This window comes from Natator depressus, chromosome 3, assembly GCF_965152275.1.
Source record: "Natator depressus isolate rNatDep1 chromosome 3, rNatDep2.hap1, whole genome shotgun sequence".
In the NCBI taxonomy this organism is placed as follows: Eukaryota; Metazoa; Chordata; order Testudines; family Cheloniidae; genus Natator; species Natator depressus.
The window spans coordinates 13959227-13981472 of NC_134236.1; the positions used below are offsets into that span (position 1 = coordinate 13959227).

General features: G+C 46.3%; 1 protein-coding gene across 1 annotated transcript; it reads left to right on the forward strand.

Annotated features, from left to right (window-relative positions):
* The first annotated feature begins 2215 nt into the window (after window positions 1–2215).
* On the forward strand, window positions 2216–7061 carry LOC141983757 (interleukin-17F-like). The gene is made up of 3 exons (XM_074946776.1): window positions 2216–2242; window positions 5615–5859; window positions 6824–7061. The coding sequence occupies exons 1-3, from the start codon at window positions 2216–2218 to the stop codon at window positions 7059–7061; spliced, it is 510 nt and encodes a 169-aa protein (XP_074802877.1).
* The last annotated feature ends 15185 nt before the right edge of the window (window positions 7062–22246 follow it).

Below are 22246 nucleotides of genomic sequence, written 5' to 3' on the forward strand. Positions count from 1 at the left end.
CACCTGTGAAAAGTTTGGTTTAAGTGACTTGCCCAGCACCACACAGGAACTCTGGCAGAGGAAGGGATAGACTGCAGTTCTCCAGGACAGCATTTAACTGCCTTAATCATGAGACCATCCTTTCTCTTCCTGCAGTCTGCTGCCTTATTCACTGCACACCTTCCAGCTTCTGCAACAAAGGAGGATGGGGCCCTGCAGAGATGTCTCCTTCACTGCACAGTCCTGATTCATCCCCAGAGCAGGTCCATCCTGAGCACTGAATGAGGCAGAGGTCCTGGGAAAAAGAGTACTATGTGACCATGTAACTAAAAACTGTATCATAATATGTATGCACAAGGGGGTGAATTAAGGTTGTACAAGTTCCTTGCCCAGCAAGTTCCAGTCTTTCTCCCTATCCAGTCTCCTTGCCCAACCATTCCCCGTTCCCACGACACACTCCTGGCTCCTTGCCCTGCCAGTCCCAGTTCCCTGCCCTCCCAATCCATCTTTCTCCCCCTTGGCCTCCAGTCACCACCCACCCATGTTGCCCATCAGCTCCCAGTCTCCCTACCCAGGCTTCTTGTCCAATCGTGGTGTTTCCACCTCCCCTGGTGCCTTGTCCCAGTCTTTTTGCCCAGCCAGTCCCAGTTCTCCCTTTGCACTCTGGCTCCTTGTCAGATCTGTCTCTCCTCTCCCACCTCTTTCTCTGCACCCCACTGGTTCCCAGTTCCAGACTCTACAATGGCACCTCCTCCAATTTCAGTGTCCCCCCCACTAGCTCCCAGTATCCCACATTTCCATCCCCAGCTTCCAGTCCCAGTCTCCTTGCCCAGTCAATCCCACTCTCCTCCCAACACCCAATCCCACTTTCCTTCTCTCCCTCACACTAGCCACCAATCCCAGTCTTCCTCCACCCCAGCTTCTTGTCCCAATCTCCTTCCTACACCTTCCCCTCCTAGGTCCAGCTCTTGTCCCCTCTGCATTTGAACCAGGTGACTTCCTCTTCCACGCTGCCTGGTTGCCAACAGAGAAGTCACTGAGAACATAGGAGAGGCAGGGTCCCTGCTCTCAGTTCTGGTGCCCGGCCCCACATTGGTCCTGAGCAGCCATTATAGGGAAAGTCCAGCTTGTCCCATGTAGCCCTGAACTGGAAGGACCATACTTAATCACTTTGTGGGGACGCGCAGTCTGGTCAAGGGTACTAGGACCTGAGAGAGGCTCCAACATGCACAGTGAGGACAGAATCTTCAGAGATTTTAATGGCTCAGCGCTGAGAAGTCTCTACTGAGCATGTGGGAATTGGGGTTTTTCAAAGGCTTATAATTTGGCCAAATTTGGGAGGATTTTCATGGGAACACCGAAAGGCACACCCCCTGACAAGTTTCAAGTCCTTGCCCCAAAATATAGGGGTCCAAGAGCTTTCCAAAGGAATTTTTTTATCATGGGCAAAACAAAATACTTTCTTCTCGTCTCAGAAATGAGTCAGGAATATAACCTAGTCCCCAGTGCCTTTAACCACAAGGGAACAGCCTTTCTTGTCTTGTAGCCTGCTTCCCCATGCACTGTCCAGCCTGGGCACAGAATGAGGCAGGGGACCGGTAGAGGAACTAGCAGGTGATCATGTAGTTAAAGACTGTACTCTCATGCTCAGGTACATGGGCACTTAATTAAAGTGGCACCAGCAATCTAACTTTTGAGTGCTTGACTTTGTGATCTTAATGTTCTTGTATGTAGATTTTTGTAGGCAGTATATAGGTCTGTCTACATAGGTGCGTGTGTGTCTGTGGCGGACGCATGGAGAGAGAACTGACTAATATGAAGAAAGAAAAAAATGCTGACAACACAAGTGCAAAAACGGATGGCACCAGTCTACATCTCTTTCGGGCTATTTTATCTCTTATTTATCACTTTATCTGCATCTGAGCATTTGGTCTGGGATTCTGATATCTGGGTAGTCGGTTCATCACGTGTATTTTCCTTTCTGCCTCCCCCCCTGTGACAGCTTGAGGATGTGGCATAGAAAACGTCAAATGTCAGCTCCTTCTGACCCAGAACCGCAAGGAAGGGTGGAGAAGCCACATCTTCGCTGCAATGGAAATGATGGGAGTGATTGAAAACCCTTATAAAAAGGAGCTGTAGCTGGCTGATAGATATATTCGCAGTGAAAGACCTCCTGCGGAAGGATACTCACCTACTGCTTCAGACAGTCCAGCTCTGCAGCGGAAGAGAGATGGCCATGGCTTTTGCAAGACACCCCTCACTGGTGAGTACTTTTATTTAACCCAGGTGGCCACAAATCTCACTCCTTTGGACACCAAGGGCGAGGGTGACCATCCGTCCCATATTTAAAGGGACAGTCCCGTTTTTGGGGACTTTTTCTTATATAGGCGCCTATTGCCCCCAGCCCCCTGTCCCGTTTTTTCACAGTTGCTATCTGGTAACCCTACCAAGGGCCCACTTATGCCAGCGGTGCGTATGAGTGACTCCTCTTGCCTGCAGTGGGAGCTACTCACAGGCAGCATGATTAAGCCCTCGGGCAGTGGGACGAGTTTGGGATTTTCTTTAAAGCTTTCTCAAGTGGATTTAGGGCTGGTGAGAAGTGCTGGGTTGACAGCCCTGGGGACTTACCTCTGCCATTTCTCCACCAGATAGGGGCTACAGCACAAGCAGTGCAAGCTGCCCTTCACTGTTTCAATAACCTACCCCAAGCCTGTTTTGAAAGGAGCCCTTCCGAGGGGGACAGGACTGTGCAATATTGTTATTTAGTTGTAATGACAGTGCCACTTACTGGTCCGGATTGGGAGTGGCACTGTATAAGTTCATCGACAGAGACAGTATTGGGACACTAGATGGGAAGGGCTCTGAGTGACTACAGAGAATTCTTTCCCAGGTGTCTGGCTGATGGATCTTGCCCGCATGCTCGGGATCAAATTAACCCCCATATTTGGGGTCAGGAAGGAATTTTCTCCTTGGTCAGATTGGAGGAGACCCTCAGTTATTTTCCCCTTTCTCTGCAGCATGGGGCCTGGGTCACTTGCAAGTTTAAGCTAGTGTAAATGGTGGATTCTCTGTAACTTGAAATCTTTAAACCATGATTTGAGGATTTCAGTAACTCAGCCAGAGGTTAGGGGTCTATTCCAGCAGTGGGTGGATGAGGTTCCGTGGCCTGCAATGTGCAGCAGGTCAGACTTAGATGATCATGGTGGTCTCTACTAGCCTTAAAGTCTATGAGCCCCTGCCTCGACCAGCTTACAATCTAAGCAGACAAAGGCTGGGTGGGGAAAGAGAAGCTGAAAGGAAGGCGATTTGCCCAGGGACACAAAGCAGGTCAGTGTCAGAGCTGAGAACTGAACCCTGACTTTCAGCTCAGTGCCCTTATCCACTGATTTTTCAAAAGGGCTGCATAGCCAGGGGAGTCAATGCGAGCCTGATGGAGCTACGCAAAGCTTCAGCGAGGCAGGCACCTCTTCCTGCAGTGCCGCCAAAGCCGCTCAGCTGTGACTGTCCCCCTGCTGGGTTGCCGGGCACGTTTAGTCCTTGGCACCTGCCCGGATGGTGTGTTGCCCCGCCACCCGGCTGTAACCTTTGACGAATGTGGGTTTGAATCCTGTCTTCAACAGGAATGTGTCTGGGTTTCCCCCTTCCACAGCCCGTGATGGCAGCAACACTCTTGCAATGTTCGCTGTTTTGGTGCGTCAGAGTCTCAGCTTTTACTCCAAAGAAAAAGGGAGTGTCTAGCACAGCAAAGCTTGAGCACATGACACGAGTGCACCCCAACCGCCCCCCAAACCAGAAGCCAAATCAAAAGCAGCCAATAATAATCATTATTATTTTTTTAAAAATCTCATGATTGTCGGGGCCTGACCCGTGATTGCCGAGTGCTTTGGGATGGCAGGGCTGTCTTTGTGTGTGCCACAAAACCGCAGGACCCAGCTGGCACGATTGCCAACTCTGCCAAAGGCAGGCTGGGGGCTGGAAAAGAAGGGGGTAGTTCCTCCAGCTCCGGGCTCAGTTTCTTTGGCAGAGCAGTGCAGGAGGCCTCAGGACTTGCAGGGGCTGTTTGAGGACGGAGGGACTTTGGCAGAGCAGCACCACGGCCAAAGATGTAGCCTAGCAGGGATGATTGCAGGTCAGGAATCCTGCAGGCTGGGGCAGGGCTGTAGGGAGGCCTGGGCTTGACAGAGCTGGGGATGCTACTTGCCAGTTAGAGCTGATGTGCTGGGGTAGAGAGGTGTGGAGCATACTTTGGCCTCTCTGAAGCTTAGCTTAACCTTGAGCATCTAAATTAGGCCCTCCCTGATTGCTGGGACACTTTGGAGAACCAGGTCCCACAGTGTGGGTTTGAAAGCTTAGCACTGTACTCCCCTTTTTGAAAGCTTCAGCCAAGAGAGAACGCGCAGCATTCCTCAGGTGCCCGCGTGTGATATAACCTTCCCAGGAGCGATTTGATCGCCTGAATCTTCAGCCTCGAATCTCATCCAAACCTGTTCACCCAGTGCTCACTTCATGTCCTGGGCCATGTGTAGACATGGATCTGCAGAAAATCCCCCTGATCTGAATACCCCTGGACTTTGGGAAACTATCGGATAGGAACGATCCAGTCCTGGATCCAAATCCAACCGCTGTGGAGCTGGCTTTCTCTGATCCTACTTTTCTGCTTACCAGGGACAGAGATTTTCTTTGGCTGGTCTGTCTCTCATTGGCTTGGATTTGCTCCTTTGCCTTTACCCTGCTTAGAGCGCCACCATCTGATTCTGTTGTTTGTCCTTAGCTTTGCTCCTTGTGATGGTGTCTGCCTCCCCCCTTGCTGGATTTCACTGTGCCCTCCTCCCCAGCATTTCCAATGTTTGGCTGTGTCCCTGGAGCCCCCTGCATGCACAGAGAGACCAGGGAAAATGGACTGGACTTTGCATTGAAAAGTACTCTAACCAGATGCAGTAAAAGGGAGTAGGGGAAAGGGAGAAGTGTAAAAGAGACTGGGACAATGCAAGTGGGCAGCTGTGGCCTTCTGGATCAAGCTAGGGAGTCAAGCATCCTGGGTTCTGTTTCTGCCAGCGCTGGCTTTGGGCAAGTCACTGTAGCCAAAATGTTCAAATGTGGGTGTCTAAAGTTAGGCACCTAAATCCATATTTAGGCTCCTAAGTGGCTCAATTTTGCAGAGGTGCGGAGCATCTAGCTGCTTCTCTTCCATATCCAGCCTTGTGCATCCTAGCTTGATAATAATCAACCCCCAAGAGCAGGACCTGTCATAGTTCTTAGAAGAGGCATCTCTGCTGAGTGCAAATATTTATTTTAAAGACAAAGATAACCATAAACAAAGATTTTCTTGAAAACTCTGGGCTCTGTCCACCTTTGAATTGTCTTCCATTGGAAGCAGCATAAGCCTCTACTGCTGTGCTGGCCAGTATGTTATACCCAGCTGAGCTAGAGTTGCGGGTGAATGGTAACCATAATCCAGCGCTGATTCCCCGGGATGGATGAATTGGCCTTCACTCTAAATCACTGTTCACCGCTTGTGCTTTGCTCTTCCTTCACAAGAGATTCCCGAGTGAGGTGTCCCTGGAGCTGTTTGATGCCCTCGTCAATTCCAAACTCTGATCTGAATAGAATCAAGAAAGATGTTTCTCTCTTTCAGTTCAGGACACTGCTGCTGGTGCTGATCCTGGTGCTCTCGGCTAAACCAGCCCATGGGAGGGCTGTACGGACTGTACCCAACAAGGAAGGAGGCACTAATGAGAAAATGAGTGACGACTGCCCGACCCAAAAGAATTCCAGATTCCCTCTAAGTGTGAAAGTCAACATACACATCAGCAGCCCCAGTCATGCTATCAGAATGGCTCATGATGTCAGGAACCGGTCTATATCTCCTTGGGATTACAGGTAACATGCACATCCCATTGGCTGGAAATGCACTGGCCACGCTGCACTGCACAATTATCTGCATGTTCCCATTGTGAACAAGAAGGTCGTTGTGTGCTTCCAGCATTTGCAAAGGGTATTGGGTGAATTTGCCATGGAACTCCACTAGGTGTCCTCAGCCAGAGCACTGCTGCATTTATCTGGTACAGAGGAATTAAAAACACTCTCCTAAATTTTCAGCCATTTCTAGGAAATCACTCTAAACTAAATAACACAGGGGGACTCCTTTTACCGTGTCTCCTAATGCGGATCAGTAGGCATGTAAGGGGGGAAAAGGATAAAAATATAAAATGAATAGAAGGAGGTACCTTTTGCACAGTGCATAATGAACCTAGGAAACTCACTGTTACAGGATATTCTAGCCTCTGTTGGAGACAGGATCATGGGCTAGATGGACCATTGGTCTGATCTTGTGTGGTCACTCCAATATTCTTATTCTCTGGGCAAATTTACAGTAAGCATAGCCATGTCCAGACTAAGAATAGCATCTGTTTATTAAGTAGAATAAAATTACAAGGCCTATCAATCTGTTTGCTTCAGGCTAAAAATTGATCACAAGCTTAGGCTCATGAATTAGCCCCAAGATTGTATACTGTGTGGTTCCTAAGTGCATCATCTCTATGCTTCTCCAGAAACATCCTTCACGGACCTCATTTGGAAATAGGGTGACCAGTTGTCCCAATTGTATAGGGACAGTCCCGATATTTGAGGCTTTGCCTTATATAGGGGCCTAATGCCCCTCACCCTCACCCTGATTTTTCACACTTGCTGTCTGGTCACCCCATTTGGAAATAGGTTATTGGGTGAGAATAAACACTGATCTGTTGAGTGATTCATGGAGGAGACTCAGACCCTGCCGCTCTGCATTGTCCTCCGAGGAATAGCAATTTCACAGAATTCATTCTCTTTGTGTCTTGATTCACAGCATGACCAAGGATCCCAACCGGTTCCCCGAAGTGATCGCCGAGGCCAAGTGCCGCCATTACAGCTGCGTGAACGCCTTGGGGCAGGAGGACTACAGCATGAACTCCGTCCCCATCCAGCAGGAGATCCTTGTTCTCCGACGGGAGCAGAGAGGCTGCCAGCACACCTACCGGCTGGAGAAGCAGCTCATCACCGTAGGCTGTACCTGCGCTGTGCCTGTTCTCCATCATCAGTCCTAAGAGGGTCATGACAAGGAAGACACATGGACAGCTAGCCAATGTAACAAATGACATGTGTAACAAATTCGTGATTCCTCTGACCTGTCAGATCCTCATGAAATTTAACCTGAATTTCAATACAGAATTGGGGGTGGGGGTGGGGATTTTTTCCAGTGCTGATTATTAGTGTTATTAATTAATATTTACATTATGGTAGGGCCTCCAGGCTCTGATCATGGACCCCTTTGTGCTAGGTGCTGTACTGACATAAAAGTAGAAATGGACCATGCCCTGAAGAGCTTGAAGTCTAAGAAGACAAGCAACATACAAAAGGAAGGGAAGCAGGAGATGTAAATTCTGATTTGTGAGAGAGCACAGCTATGTTCCCAAATCATTTTGTGTGTGTACATGTCTGTATCTGACATAGAAAACTGAAAATCGATGTAAGACTAGCTCTACACTAGGAAGAGTTTGCCAGGACGCCCTCTGAGTGCTTTTGCCAGTATGGCTTATACTGGTTCAGCGAGGGAAATAAACTATACTGGCAAATGCATCTTTATGCTGATATAACTGCATCTATACTAGGGCTTTTTCTTATAGAAATATTGACACCCCCCCCCCCCCCCGCAAATCCCACCTCTAATTGACTTTGCTATTCCAGCAACTGTTTCTAGTGTAGCTCTGACTAAGAGACTTTGGGCTTGATTCTGATCTCATTTACACTGGTTTTATCCTGTTGTAACTCCTGTGATTAAGTGAGAGAAGTGGACCCACTGGCTTCTGCTGGAGTTTAGCAATAAATATGACATAAATGAAAAACTCCGGGAGAAATGGCAAAGAACTGTTACATGTTTATATTTCTATTTATATGATCTATTTATATGACTATATTTATGGCCCTGTAAGTGCTCAGAGTATAAGGACGTTGTATCTGTTTATTTGTATTTATTCAATAAAGACAAGGACAGGTTCCTGTTTGCTACTGTTTTCTTTCTTTTAAAAAATGTTATTTTCCTGGCAGGGAAAGAAATCAGGCAACTAAAAGTTGTTAGTATTCCAGTAGGGACCTATAGATCCCAACTAAAACCAGGGCCCCGTGGTGCTAGATGTTGTACATACACATAGTAAGAGACAATCCCTGCCCTGAAATTACGGTCTAAATAGGTAATGCATGAAAATGATGGGATGGAAAAGAGAGGCCCAGAGACTTGCCCAAGGTCACACAGGAGGTCAGTGGCAGAGGTGGGAATAGACCCTAGGTCTTGTGAATCCAGTTCAGTGCCCTCGCACTCTGAACGACACTGCCTCTCACCTTGTCAGAAGCTGTGTTCAATATTACACTGATGTGAGGAGAATGTGAAGTAAATAGGGTAGAGACTAAACAATAATAATTTGGCTTTTGGCCTTGCTTTTAGTTTCAACAGGCTAAACAAGCAAGCATTTTCCGAAGCCCTTCACACCAGTCAGGCTATCCCTATACGCCAAAATGATTCCTCCCCTCTTCCCCAACTACTGTTCTATACGCTGATCGAAACCCCTTCTTCTCCTAACCCCTAGCTCCACATGCCGATGGAGTTCCCTCTTTCGCCCCCCTCTTCTTGTCAAATTTAATTATACTTGTAGTGCCCCTCCCTCCTCCGGTATCACCGTATTAGCCCCTTATTTTCCAGGCTACCAGCTTGTGACTTAGGTGTCCTGGCAGCTGCTTACTAGCCATGTCAAAGTGTGCAGCATGCTTGCCTTCTGAGAGTACAGGCAGGTATGCTGGCTTGGGGTGTACTACGAGAGAAAGAGAGAGAGAGAGAAACTCCCATTGTGCCCTCTTCAACACAAGACCCACCAAACTCACTGCTACAGGATATTCTGGCCTCTGTCGGAGACAGGATCATGGGTAGATGGACCATTGGTCTGATCTTGTGTGGTCACTCCAATATTCCTATTCTCTGGGCAAATTTACAGTTTAAGCGTCTTTATTTTTTCATCTCCTCTTGCCAGGGCCATGGCTGAGTAGAAATAGGATAAATTGACCCTCTGCATGACGCCCCTTGATTTTTAAAAGCCACAATCCGAAAGGTCGAAGGCCTTGATCCAAAGCCCCTTGAGGTCAGTGAAATGACTCCTGCTGACTACAATGGTGGCTTTGGCTCAGGACTGACATGAGATAAACTGGGTGGTTTGAGGTGTAAGGGTATGTCCACGCTGCAATTGGGAGGTGTGACTGCAGCAGGTGAGGACATACCCCCGCTAGCTTTGATCTCACTAGCTCGCTAAAGATAGCAGTGAAGTCACAGTGGCATGCACTAGCCGCCCCGCTATGATCCCTCCTGGAGCCCTGGGCATGTACTTGGGAGGCTAGCCTGAGCCGCAGCTTGTGCTGGTGCTACCATGGTTACCCTGCAGTTTTTAGTGTTGTAGCTGTGTTGGTCCCAGGATATGAGAAAGAGAAGGTAGGGGAGGTCCCTGCAGCATGTGAACCCCTTATGCTTAACCATCTAACCCTTTATTGCCCACTTCAGTTTAAGCAGTCTCCGACAGCCTTTGTGAACCTCTTTATGCTTAACAGTCTGTCCCACCTTGTAGTTAGTTCAGACACTGGTTACCTTCCCAGACCTGAAGAAGAGCTCTGTGTAGCTTGGAAGCTTGTCCCTTCCACCAACAGCAGTTAGTCCAATAAAAACGACCTCACTCACTTTTTCAGCCTGCTATGTTTAGCAAGCTACTGTGCCTACAGATGCTTCCGTCACACCTTTGTGCTGCGAGACTCACAGCCATTCACGCCTGCAATTGTTACTTATTACATGAATTGCAGTAATGTTATGAATAAAGAGGCACATTTTATGCACCTTGTCCAAAAAATATGCTAAACCTTCCTCCTTAAGGTTTTGGAATAAATTGATAAATTAAACAGTAATAAGTCACAGGTCCCGGCGGTACTCACTCAGGATGTCTGAGGGAATTCAAATATGAAACTGCAGAACTACTGACTGTGGTATGTATCATATTGCTTAAATCAGCCTCTGTACCAGATGATGGAGGATAGCTAATATGATACCAAATTTTAAAAAAGGCTCCAGAGGTGATCCCGGCAACTACAGGCTGGTAAGCCTGACTTCAGCACTGGGCAAATTGGTTGAAACTATAGTAATGAAGAGAATTACCAGACTTATAGATGAACATGATTTGTTGGGGAAGAGTCAACATGGGAAATCAGACCTCACCAATCTATTATAATTCTTGGAGGGGGTCAACAAACATGTGGACAAAGGTGAGCTGATGGATATAGTGTAACTTGCACTTTTAGAAAGCCTTTCACAAGGTCCCTCACCAAAGGCTGTTAAGCAAAGTAAGCAGTCATGGGATAATGGGGAAGGTCCTGTCATGGATCAGCAATTGGTTAAAAGACAGGAAACAAAGGGTAGGAATGAATGGTCAGTTCTCAGAATGGAGAGAGGTAAATAGCGGTGACCCCCAGGGATCTGTTCTGGGAACAGCACTGTTCAACATATTCATAAATGATCTGGAAAAATGGGTAAATGGTGAGGTTTCAAAGTTAGCAGATGATATACAATTATTTAAGACAGATAAGTCCAAAGCAGACTGTGAAGAGTTACAAAGGGATCTCACAAAACTAGGTGACTGGGGAACTGTAGTGGGGTGGTCACCCTGCTCCAGCCCTGAAGGGGTTAAAACCGCCCTGGGAGATGGCTGCCTGGGGGAGCCAATAGTAAAAGCAGCCCTGGAAAGGGCTGAGGCTGGGAACAGCTAGCCTGATTGGGGGAAGCAGCCACAGCTGCGGCCATGCCTCAATCAGGCCACAGCTGGCCCTTATAAGAGGGCTGTGGGCCAGAAGCTGGAGGAGTCTCATGCTAGCCCTGGACTGGGAAGGGCTAGCTGCCTGGGGGTAAGGTACCCGAGGTGGAGCCGTGCTGGGGAAGGGTGGGGAGCGAGCTAGCTAGCTAGCTCGCTCGCTCTAGCCTCGTTAAAATCCCAGGCTGCAGGCCTTGGTGAAGGCCTACAAAGGTACTGGGGCTGCAGAGGGCCAGCCCAGAGGTAGGCAAAGGCAGCAGGTCCTACCCTTTGCCAGTGATGAGTGGCCATTACACTGCAGTATGCCCCAGTGAGTGGGGGCTAGATGATGACTGGCAGTAGCCACTGAGGCAAGGGGGGTTTAGAGGGTTGGGGGTCCCCTGGGAGGGGAGACCCAGAATGAGGGGGTACTGCTGGGGCAGAACCCCAAGGTAAGGGGCACTGGGGTCCAGGAGGGACACGGGGCCAGTGGCAGGTGAGGAGCCTGCAGAGGGCGCTCCCTACACTAGAGAGCTAATTCCCAGGCCGATCAGTAGGAGGCGCCCCGCCAGGGAGTTGGAGCTTCGCTACAGGAACAAAAGGGCAGATGAAATTCAATGTGTATAAGTGCAAAGTAATGCAAATTAGAAAACATAATCCCAGCAGTACATACAAAATGATGGGGTCTAAATTAGCTACTGCCACTCAAGAAAGGGATCTTGGAGTCATTGTGGATAGTTCTCTGAAAATGTCCACTCAATATTCAACAGCCGTCAAACAAGCTACCCAAATGTTAGGAACCATTAGGAAAGGGATAGATAATAAGACAGCAAATATCATAATGCCCCGATATAAATCCACAATAGGCCCACAGCTTGAATAGTGCATGCAGTTCTGGTTATCCCATCTCAAAAAATATGTATACGAGAATTGGAAAAGGTACCGCGAAGGGCAACAAAAATGATTAGGGTCAGTGCTTAATTTGTAATCAGAGAGGTGCTGGGCCTCAAGCAATTTTTTTTTTACTTTCATAACTGATGCAGCAAGCCCAGAGGTGCCGGGGCTATGTACTGCCAAGCCTAGAGGTGCTGGGGTTCAGGCCTGCCACACCCTGGCAAAAATTAAACATTGATTCGGGGTATGGAACAGCTTCTGTATGAGGAGAGATTAAAAAGACTGGGACTCTTCAGCTTGGAAAAGCGACGACTAGGGGGAGAGATGACAGAGGGCTATAAAATCATGAGTGGGGTGGGGAAAGTGAATAAGGAAATCTTATTTACTCCTTCACATAATGCAAGAGCCAGGAGTCACCTAATGAAATTAATAGGCAGCAGGTTTAAAACAAACAAAAGGAAGAATGTCTTCATGCAATTCACAATCAACCTGTGGAACTCATTGCCAGAGGATGTTGTGAAGGCCAATAGTAGAACTGGGTTAAAAAAAGTATTAGATAAGTTCTTGGCGGGTAGGTCCATTAATGGCTATTAGCTAAGATGATCAGGGATACAACCCCATGGTGTGGGTGTCTTAAACCGCTAATTGCTAGAAACAGATGATCACTGTATAATTGCCTTGTTCTGTTCATTCCCGCTGAGGCACTTGGCATTGGCCACTCTCAGAAGACAGGATACTGGGCTAGATGGACCTTTGGTCTGACCCAGTATATCTGCTCTTATGTTCTCCCTAAACCTTTGTGTTTTCGGAGTATTTCCTTTGTGTGATGCTTATTTCAGCACATGGCCCTGGGTGTGAAGCTGCCAGTTACAATCATGGGTCCTGATCCTGCAGTCAGACCCAAATTGTTTTAAGGGTCACGTTGATCCGATTGCAAGCTTGGGGCTATCATATGTATCACTGTATGTCCTACAGGAATTTGCAAGGGATCCCCCTGAATCTTCTGTGGGGCAGTAGCATATCCTACTCTTCACTGACTCATTTTCCTTTAATAATGAAACATTTTTACTCCGATTTGTAGTCTGGAAATAATCTGGTAATTAAGACTTGCTATTTATTGTTAATTATTATTAATTATTATTATTTGATTAGATTGTTGAGGGTTTCTATTTTAAAGTGTCATTCTTTTTCCTAGACATAGTGAGAGCTAGAGTCTTCCCTGGTGTAAATTCATGTAGCTGTAACTTCAGTTTACGCCAGCTGTTTCCTTGTTTACATGGGGAAAGTTGCACCGGTTTTAAATGAAATCAGTTTTTAAACTGGTGTAAATCCCTGTGCTAATACTCTATCTTTGGTTTAGGAATAGTTAAACCAAAATTCTTCCCAATTGATTTAAGTTAAGCCAAAAAGAGAGAGAGAGAGAGAGAGAGAGAGAGAGAGAAGCCACTCTTAAACCAAAAACGTGTCCATATAAGACTGTAACAAAATCAGTTTCAATTCAGACTGGTGAAACTTTTTCATGCAGATAAACCCTGTCTTTTTCCCAGCTTATTACAAATCTGTGACCCAAACTTCTGGTTTGGAGCCCTCGTATTCTTCCGAATTGGAGGCGAGGTAGGTCTGGGCGACTAACCTAGCCCTTGTCTAGTTTGCAGTGTGTTTCTCCTCCCTGGGGGTGGGGGGTGTGAGTGGGGTCTAGCCACACCAGTAAAAGACACTACTTTGATGTGACTAGAGGGGAAGCGTTTCTCATTCAGTTACAAAGCAAAGCGAACTCTGGTTGGCTGCGACAACAGAGCAGTTTCTTTATGACTGCCAAGCCCTTCATGTGGCGAGCACGTAAACCCACCAAGGCGCTCTGGCAGCTCCCCACATGATATGAGTTCCCTTGTTACAGTAACCCTCTGAGAGGGAAGCGAGCAGCATGCTGTGTACCAGTTATTGTTACTTAAGGTGACCTAAATTCTCTGCCTCCTGATAAGCCCTTTCTTGGTTGCCACCCCTGCTAATTTGCTGCGCTGGAATAAACAGCCCAAGGCTTTGTCTTAACACAGAGTTAAACTGGCTTTTAAATAATTTTAGATAAATTGGTGCAAGTGCCTGTGTGGACACTCTTAATTCAATTTAACCTCTCAATTTAGCTCGAGCCAGCAACTTAGTAACTTTAGCTAAATTGATATAAACCAGGTAATTAAGAGCATCCACACAGGGTTTTGGACTTGTCTAACTATACTGATTCAAAAGCACACCTTTAGTTAAACTAGAGCAAACCTGTGTGTAGATTGAGCCTGAACAGAACCAGTACCAAGGCTTATTTCATTCTAAAGAGACCATTTCCCTGGAGAGAGTTGGCTGAGCAATAGGACCATTTATCTGTGAACGATTATTTGATTTAAAAGCAAATGCCAAAATTTTCAATGACCTATTTGACTGGCTTTCGTTGCCAGGAATCTAACTAACCGAATGGCAGACAGACCTGTCGTTGACTCCCTGTCAAGAACATAATTTCATCACCACCAGCATCAAATGAGTCCAATTCAAAATAGCTCTGCTTTTTTTCAAATTGCATCCACCTCAGCGGATCTTACAAAGCTAAGCCAGTGCTCCAGTGGTGTAAAGCAGCCCTTAAGCCAGTGGATTCAGGCCTCAGATGATTCCATGTCCTGTGGCACAGAGCTGCAGATGTGCAGAGACCACAGCCTGTCATGCTGATCAATATTGTCACTTTTCTTCCTTGTACTCCTCTGTCTGTCTGCATCCATCTGTTGTCTCTTATCTTACACTTAGACTGGAAGCTCTTTGGGACAGGGGCCATCTTTTTTGTTCTGTGTTTGTACAGCACCTAGCACAAGGGGATCCTGATCCATGACTTGGACTCCTAAGTGCTACAGAAATAGAAATAATAATAATAGGAGTTCGTAAGCCACCCTTCAAGCTGCAGCTACTGAAATTGCCCGTGGGGTCACAGGCAGCTAGTGAGCAGCCTTCAAGGACCTGACCAGTCCACAGTTAGCGTCAACACTGGGGAGCCACACAGGTACCATGAAACCATGTTGGTGCTTCCCCGCAACCCAAGCTGGACTGAACAGTCTTTGGCCAGATTTCAGTGTTGGGGCCTTTGCCTCTCTCCTTTCCACTTCTTATTCCTTCTGCTTGCCTGACACTGACTCTCCCTGTCCCTTCACACAGTCCTTCCTCCTTTGGCATGAAAATCTCCTTCTTCTACAGCTCCTGCCACCTGGAACAGCCTTCTTCTACCCAGTCTCATGGACATCCCTTCGGTGCGTGGGACTATTCCACCCCAGTACTACCCCCAGACGATGGACCTATTGGAGTTGCCAGGAGATGCTAGGTCCAAAGCTAAAGGCCCTCCCCCTCCAACCCAGGCCACAAGTAAATTCTGAGGAGCCCCAAAAGATGGAACTGCCTGGAGTGGCCTTCCTTTGTCATGGTCACCAGGCTGTTGTGTGTTATCTAAAGTTTGCAATCAGCCAGTGGTGAGATGGTATGGGTAGAGCATGTCAGTTGATAGCATTCCTGAAGGTTTCATCACGACATAATCTTTAATTAAAGATTAATCATTAATTCCTGGAGACTCCAAGACAATCCTGGAGGGTTGGCAACCTGAAACCAGCTTCTTTATTCAGGCAAACTCAAATATATATCAGAGATCTCACCAAATTCCCCCTTGAGATTTTGGCCTTGATTTTCCGCTCATATCCAGCTTCTAAAGTATGTATCACATTTCCTCAGCCTAGCTCTCATCAACTGGCATTACATGACATAGCTCTATCTATCTATCTATCTACCTATCTATCGTGACTCATCATTATAGTATCTGACCATCTTCCTTTTTTAACTGGGACTCAGAGTCATAGTTATCTGCTCCTTTGCTACATTAATAAAATCTCAAACCTTCCTTTCTGTTTGTCTTTAATCATTGATTTTTTATCACTTTTTAAGTTTAGCAGCGCTGCTGCTGCTGCTGACATTTTACAAAGCTGACAGGAAACTCATGGACCCGAACTGGAAGGGAAGCCAATGCTGTGAACTGAGGCAAAAATCACACAGTCATAATTCCAGCCCATGAGCTTAAATCAGGGACAGACTGAAGTCTTTGAAAAAAATGGTGGTGGTCATTTATATTTTCAAAAGAAGGTGGTGGATGGACAGTTCTGGAGATGGATGTCCCTTATTCACAGAATGAGCCCTGGCAGAGCAAGCTTTCCTATCTACCCATCCCAATCCTGGAAGCACCATTTCTAGGCTAAAGAGAATAATGCAGCCTCCAACTCTCCTCAGTTCTTTACTTCAGACAGCGTCGACTATGGTCATGGAAGTTTGGCCACAGGAGACTGGAATGAAACCACTAAATGGCCATTAGATGGTAAAGTATCCGTTTATTTACATGTATTCGATAACATTTTGGGTGCATACTGAAATGAAAAGACAGACCTGTTTCTCATGGTGATGGAGGCCGTATGAGATTTTTGGATAGAATTGAAAAGAAATCCTTCCTGGTAGCAAAATAATCCAGGCAATCAAAAGTCGAGTTCAGTATTACCGAAGAAACATGTGCAATACCCAAGAAGCTTTCTGAACTCAGCAAGTGAGTACAACAGGAGCAGCAGGCAGGAATAGTCAGTTGGGAATTTTTCCATGGAACTTTTTTTGTCAGAAAATGTTGATCAACTAAACTAAAACTGGTTTCAGAGTAGCAGCCATGTTAATCTGTATTCACAAAAAGAAAAGAAGTACTTGTGGCACCTTAGAGACGAACAAATTTATTTGAGCATAAGCTTTCGTGAGCTGTAGCTCACTTCATCGGATGCATTCAGTGGAAAATACAGTGGGGAGATTTATATACACAGAGAACATGAAACAATGGGTGTTACCATACACACTGTAACGAGAGTGATCACTTAAGATGAGCTATTACCAGCAGGAGAACGGGGGGGGGGGTAGGTGTCGGGGGGGGGGAACCTTTTGTAGTGATAATCAAGGTGAGCCATTTCCAGCAGTTGACAAGAACGTCTGAGGAACGGGGGCGGGGAATAAACATGGGGAAATAGTTTTACTTTGTGTAATGACCCATCCACTCCCAGTCTCTATTCAAGCCTAAGTTAATTGTATCCAGTTTGCAAATTAATTCCAATTCAGCAGTCTTTCGTTGGAGTCTGTTTTTGAAGTTTTTTTGTTGAAGAATTGCCACTTTTAGGTCTGTAATCAAGTGACCAGAGAGATTGAAGTGTTCCACTAGCCATCACTTTCAGCCCCCAGCTAAAACCTCTCCAACGCATCATCAAGGATCTACAACCTAGCCTGAAGGAGGACCCATCACTCTCACAGATCTTGGGAGACAGGCCAGTCCTTGCTTACAGACAGCCCCCCCAACCTGAAACAAATACTCACCAGCAACCACACACCACACAACAGAACCACTAACCCAGGACCCTATCCTTGCAACAAAGCCCATTGCCAACTGTGTCCACATATCTATTCAGGGGACACCATCATAGGGCCTAATCACATCAGCCACACTATCAGAGGCTCGTTCACCTGCACATCTACCAATGTGATATATGCCATCATGTGCCAACAATGCCCCTCTGCCATGGACATTGGCCAAACTGGACAGTCTCTACGTAAAAGAATAAATGGACACAAATCAGACGTCAAGAATTATAACATTCAAAAATCAGTTGGAGAACACTTCAATCTCTCTGGTAACTCGATTACAGACCTAAAAGTGGCAATTCTTCAACAAAAAAACTTCAAAAACAGACTTCAGCGAGAGACTGCTGAATTGGAATTAATTTGCAAACTGGATACAATTAACTTAGGCTTGAATAGAGACTGGGAGTGGATGGGTCATTACACAAAGTAATACTATTTCCCCATGTTTATATTCCCCGCCCCCGTTCCTCAGACATTCTTGTCAACTGCTGGAAATGGCCCACCTTGATTATCACTACAAAAGGTTCCCCCCCCCCCCCGCCCCGCTCTCCTGCTGGTAATAGCTCACCTTAAGTGATCACTCTGGTTACAGTGTGTATGGTAACACCCATTGTTTCATGTTCTCTATGTATATAAATTTCCCCACTGTATTTGCCACTGAATGCATCCGATGAAGTGAGCTGTAGCTCACGAAAGCTTATGCTCAAGTAAATTTGTTTGTCTCTAAGGTGCCACAAGTACTCCTTTTCTTTAAACTAAAACTGTTTGTGGAAATGTTTCAGTTTAGACTGAACTTTTGTTGGGAAAGGTGTGTCAGGTCAAGGATGGAGTGTTTGAAAACTTTTGTGGGGATGTGAAAACCGTTTCCCACCCAGCTCCACTAACGAGGCTTGGATTAAGATTTCATTATGCTGGCCGAGTGAGCTGTTAAGTGCTCCTGGTGTGAGTCATACATTGGGGAGCGTGACATGGGTATCTCTGCAGCTTGTAAATGGAGTGTTGACCAGTGTAGACCAGAGTTGGGATGTCCTGAAGGGGAAAGGGGCTAAAGCCCATCACCAGCCCCTTGAGCCATTCAGTCACCATCTTGGATTAGAACATAAGAATGGCTATACTGGGTCAGACCAAAGGTCCATCTAGCCCAGTATCCTGTCTTCTGACAGTGTCCAGTGCCGGGTGGGAGGGAGCCAACATGGTCCTTCCCACCCCACAAGCTGCAAAGCAAAAACTGTGGGTCAGCAAAAAGGCAGAGACAGAGAGAAAAGGCCAGGGGAGAAAGGAGGTTGTAAATCTTATCGAACGTAAGACTGAAAATAAGGGTGAACTGTCTGAGATGGGTTTTTAGCTAAAGTTGGTAATAGGCAATGACATCACAACTTTGTTAAAGGGTATAAAAAGTAAACACTTAAAGGGGTCATTGCTAACACCTGCCTGACCACATTGGCACTGACCAATATGGGTCTAAGCACCCCTGTGGCTAGCCTGTTTGTATGTCTCTTGATCAAATGCTTATAAAAGTTTTGTTACTGTTTGGATGTAGTAAATTGCATATTATTTAGGCTTGTTAGGCATGCTTAGAGCAATTGTATAAATACCATTTGATCTTTGGATTTAATAGAGGAATTTATGATTAGATTAGTGTGGTGCTAATGCCCTGAATAAATAATAATAATTCCAACACCTCCTACCATCCGCACTGAAGAACCTCTGAGTTGGTTTTGGAGGTATTTTAAACCTGGGCTAGCTTTCGAGCCTGGAGTGTTAGTTACTCAGGCTCTGGTTTAACTTGGGCTGGGAATCTGCCCACTTTGCAGGCTAAAAGAAAAGGAGTACTTGTGGCACCTTAGAGACTAACCAATTTATTTGAGCATAAGCTTTCGTGAGCTACAGCTCACTTCATCGGATGCATACTGTGGAAAGTGTAGAAGATCTTTTTATATACACACAAAACGTGAAAAAATACCTCCTCCCACCCCACTCTACTGCTGGTAATAGCTTATCTAAAGTGATCACTCTCCTTACAATGTGTATGATAATCAAGTTGGGCCATTTCCAGCACAAATCCAGGTTTTCTCACCCCCCCCCCCAAACATAAACCCACTCTCCTGCTGGTAATAGCTTATCTAAAGTGACCACTCTCCTTACAATGTGTATGATAATCAAGGTGGGCCATAGCCACTCCCAGTCTCTATTCAAGCCTAAGTTAATTGTATCCAATTTGCAAATGAATTCCAATTCAACAGTTTCTTGCTGGAGTCTGGATTTGAAGTTTTTTTGTTGTAATATAGCAACTTTCATGTCTGTGATTGCGTGACCAGAGAGATTGAAGTGTTCTCCGACTGATTTATGAATGTTATAATTCTTGACATCTGATTTGTGTCCATTTATTCTTTTACGTAGAGACTGTCCAGTTTGACCAATGTACATGGCAGAGGGGCATTGCTGGCACATGATGGCATATATCACATTGGTGGATGTGCAGGTGAACGAGCCTCTGATAGTGTGGCTGATGTTATTAGGCCCTGTGATGGTGTCCCCTGAATAGATATGTGGGCACAGTTGGCAACGGGCTTTGTTGCAAGGATAGGTTCCTGGGTTAGTGGTTCTGTTGTGTGGTATGTGGTTGCTGGTGAGTATTTGCTTCAGGTTGGGGGGCTGTCTGTAGGAAAGGACTGGCCTGTCTCCCAAGATTTGTGAGAGTGTTGGGTCATCCTTCAGGATAGGTTGTAGATCCTTAATAATGCGTTGGAGGGGTTTTAGTTGGGGGCTGAAGGTGACGGCTAGTGGCGTTCTGTTATTTTCTTTGTTAGGCCTGTCCTGTAGTAGGTGACTTCTGGGAACTCTTCTGGCTCTATCAATCTGTTTCTTCACTTCCGCAGGTGGGTATTGTAGTTGTAAGAATGCTTGATAGAGATCTTGTAGGTGTTTGTCTCTGTCCGAGGGGTTGGAGCAAATGCGGTTGTATCGCAGAGCTTGGCTGTAGACGATGGATCATGTGGTGTGGTCAGGGTGAAAGCTGGAGGCATGTAGGTAGGAATAGCGGTCAGTAGGTTTCCGGTATATGGTGGTGTTTATGTGACCATCGTTTATTAGCACTGTAGTGTCCAGGAAGTGGATCTCTTGTGTGGACTGGACCAGGCTGAGGTTGATGGTGGGATGGAAATTGTTGAAATCATGGTGGAATTCCTCAAGGGCTTCTTTTCCATGGGTCCAGATGATGATGATGTCATCAATATAGTACAAGTAGAGTAGGGGCGTTAGGGGACAAGAGCTGAGGAAGCGTTGTTCTAAGTCAGCCATAAAAATGTTGGCATACTGTGGGGCCATGCGGGTACCCATAGCAGTGCCGCTGATTTGAAGGTATACATTGTCCCCAAATGTGAAACAGTTATGGGTGAGGACAAAGTCACAAAGTTCAGCCACCAGGTTTTCCGTGACATTATCGGGGATACTGTTCCTGATGCCTTGTAGTCCATCTTTGTGTGGAATGTTGGTGTAGAGCGCTTCTACATCCATAGTGGCCAGGATGGTGTTTTCAGGAAGATCACCGATGGATTGTAGTTTCCTCAGGAAGTCAGTGGTGTCTCGAAGGTAGCTGGGAGTGCTGGTAGTGTAGGGCCTGAGGAGGGAGTCTACATAGCCAGACAATCCTGCTGTCAGGGTGCCAATGCCTGAGATGATGGGGCGCCCAGGATTTCCAGGTTTATGGATCTTGGGTAGTAGATAGAATATCCCAGGTCGGGGTTCTAGGGGTGTGTCTGTGTGGATTTGATCTTGTGCTTTTTCAGGGAGTAGTATGCTGTAGTTTCTTTTGGTAACTCTCAGTGGGATCAGAGGGTAATGGCTCGTAGAAAGTGGTGTTGGAGAGCTGCCGAGCAGCCTCTTGTTCATATTCCGACCTATTCATGAGGACGACAGCACCTCCTTTGTCAGCCTTTTTGATTATGATTTCAGAGTTGTTTCTGAGGCTGTGGATGGCATTGTGTTCCGCACGGCTGAGGTTATGGGGCAAGTGATGCTGCTTTTCCACAATTTCAGCCCGTGCACGTCGGCGGAAGCACTCGATGTAGAAGTCCAGTCTGCTGTTTCGACCTTCAGGAGGAGTCCACCTAGAATCCTTCTTTTTGTAGTGTTGGTAGGAAGGTCTCTGTGGATTAGTATGTTGTTCAGAGGTGTGTTGGAAATATTCCTTGATTCGGAAACGTCGAAAATAGGATTCTAGGTCACCACAGAACTGTATCATGTTCGTGGGGGTGGAGGGGCAGAAGGAGAGGCCCCGAGATAGGACAGCTGCTTCTGCTGGGCTGAGAGTATAGTTGGATAGGTTAACAATATTGCTGGGTGGGTTGAGGGAACCATTGCTGTGGCCCCTTGTGGCATGTAGTAGTTTAGAAAGTTTAGTATCCTTTTTCTTTTGTAGAGAAGCAAAGTGTGTGTTGTAAATGGCCTGTCTAGTTTTAGTAAAGTCCAGCCACGAGGAAGTTTGCGTGGAAGGTTGGTTTTTTATGAGAGTATCCATTTTTGAGAGCTCATTCTTAATCTTTCCCTGTTTGCTGTAGAGGATGTTGATCAGGTGATTCCACAGTTTCTTTGAGAGCGTGTGGCACAAGCTGTCAGCATAGTCTGTGTGGTATGTAGATTGTAATGGATTTTTTACCTTCAGTCCTTTTGGTACGATGTCCATCTGTTTGCATTTGGAAAGGAAGATGATGTCTGTCTGTATCTGTACAAATTTTTTCATGCAGTTGATAGATTTCCACTCCATACGGCTAAATGCAGTGCCTTGCATAATGACAGGTTTCAGAGTAACAGCCGTGTTAGTCTGTATTCGCAAAAAGAAAAGGAGTACTTGTGGCTACAGCTCACTTCATCGGATGCATACTGTGGAAAGTGTAGAAGATCTTTTTATATACACACACAGCATGAAAAAATACCTCCTCCCACCCCACTCTCCTGCTGGTAATATGCTTTGTATGTATATAAGAAGATCTTCATGCTTTGTGTGTATATAAAAAGATCTTCTACACTTTCCACAGTATGCATCCGATGAAGTGAGCTGTAGCTCACGA

Coding starts and splice junctions, on each gene's coding strand:
- LOC141983757 (XM_074946776.1), top strand. CDS start 2,216: ATGGCTTTTGCAAGACACCCCTCACTG. Junction 2,243..5,614: donor TTGCAAGACACCCCTCACTG/GTGAGTACTTTT, acceptor TCTCTCTTTCAG/TTCAGGACACTGCTGCTGGT. Junction 5,860..6,823: donor ATATCTCCTTGGGATTACAG/GTAACATGCACA, acceptor CTTGATTCACAG/CATGACCAAGGATCCCAACC.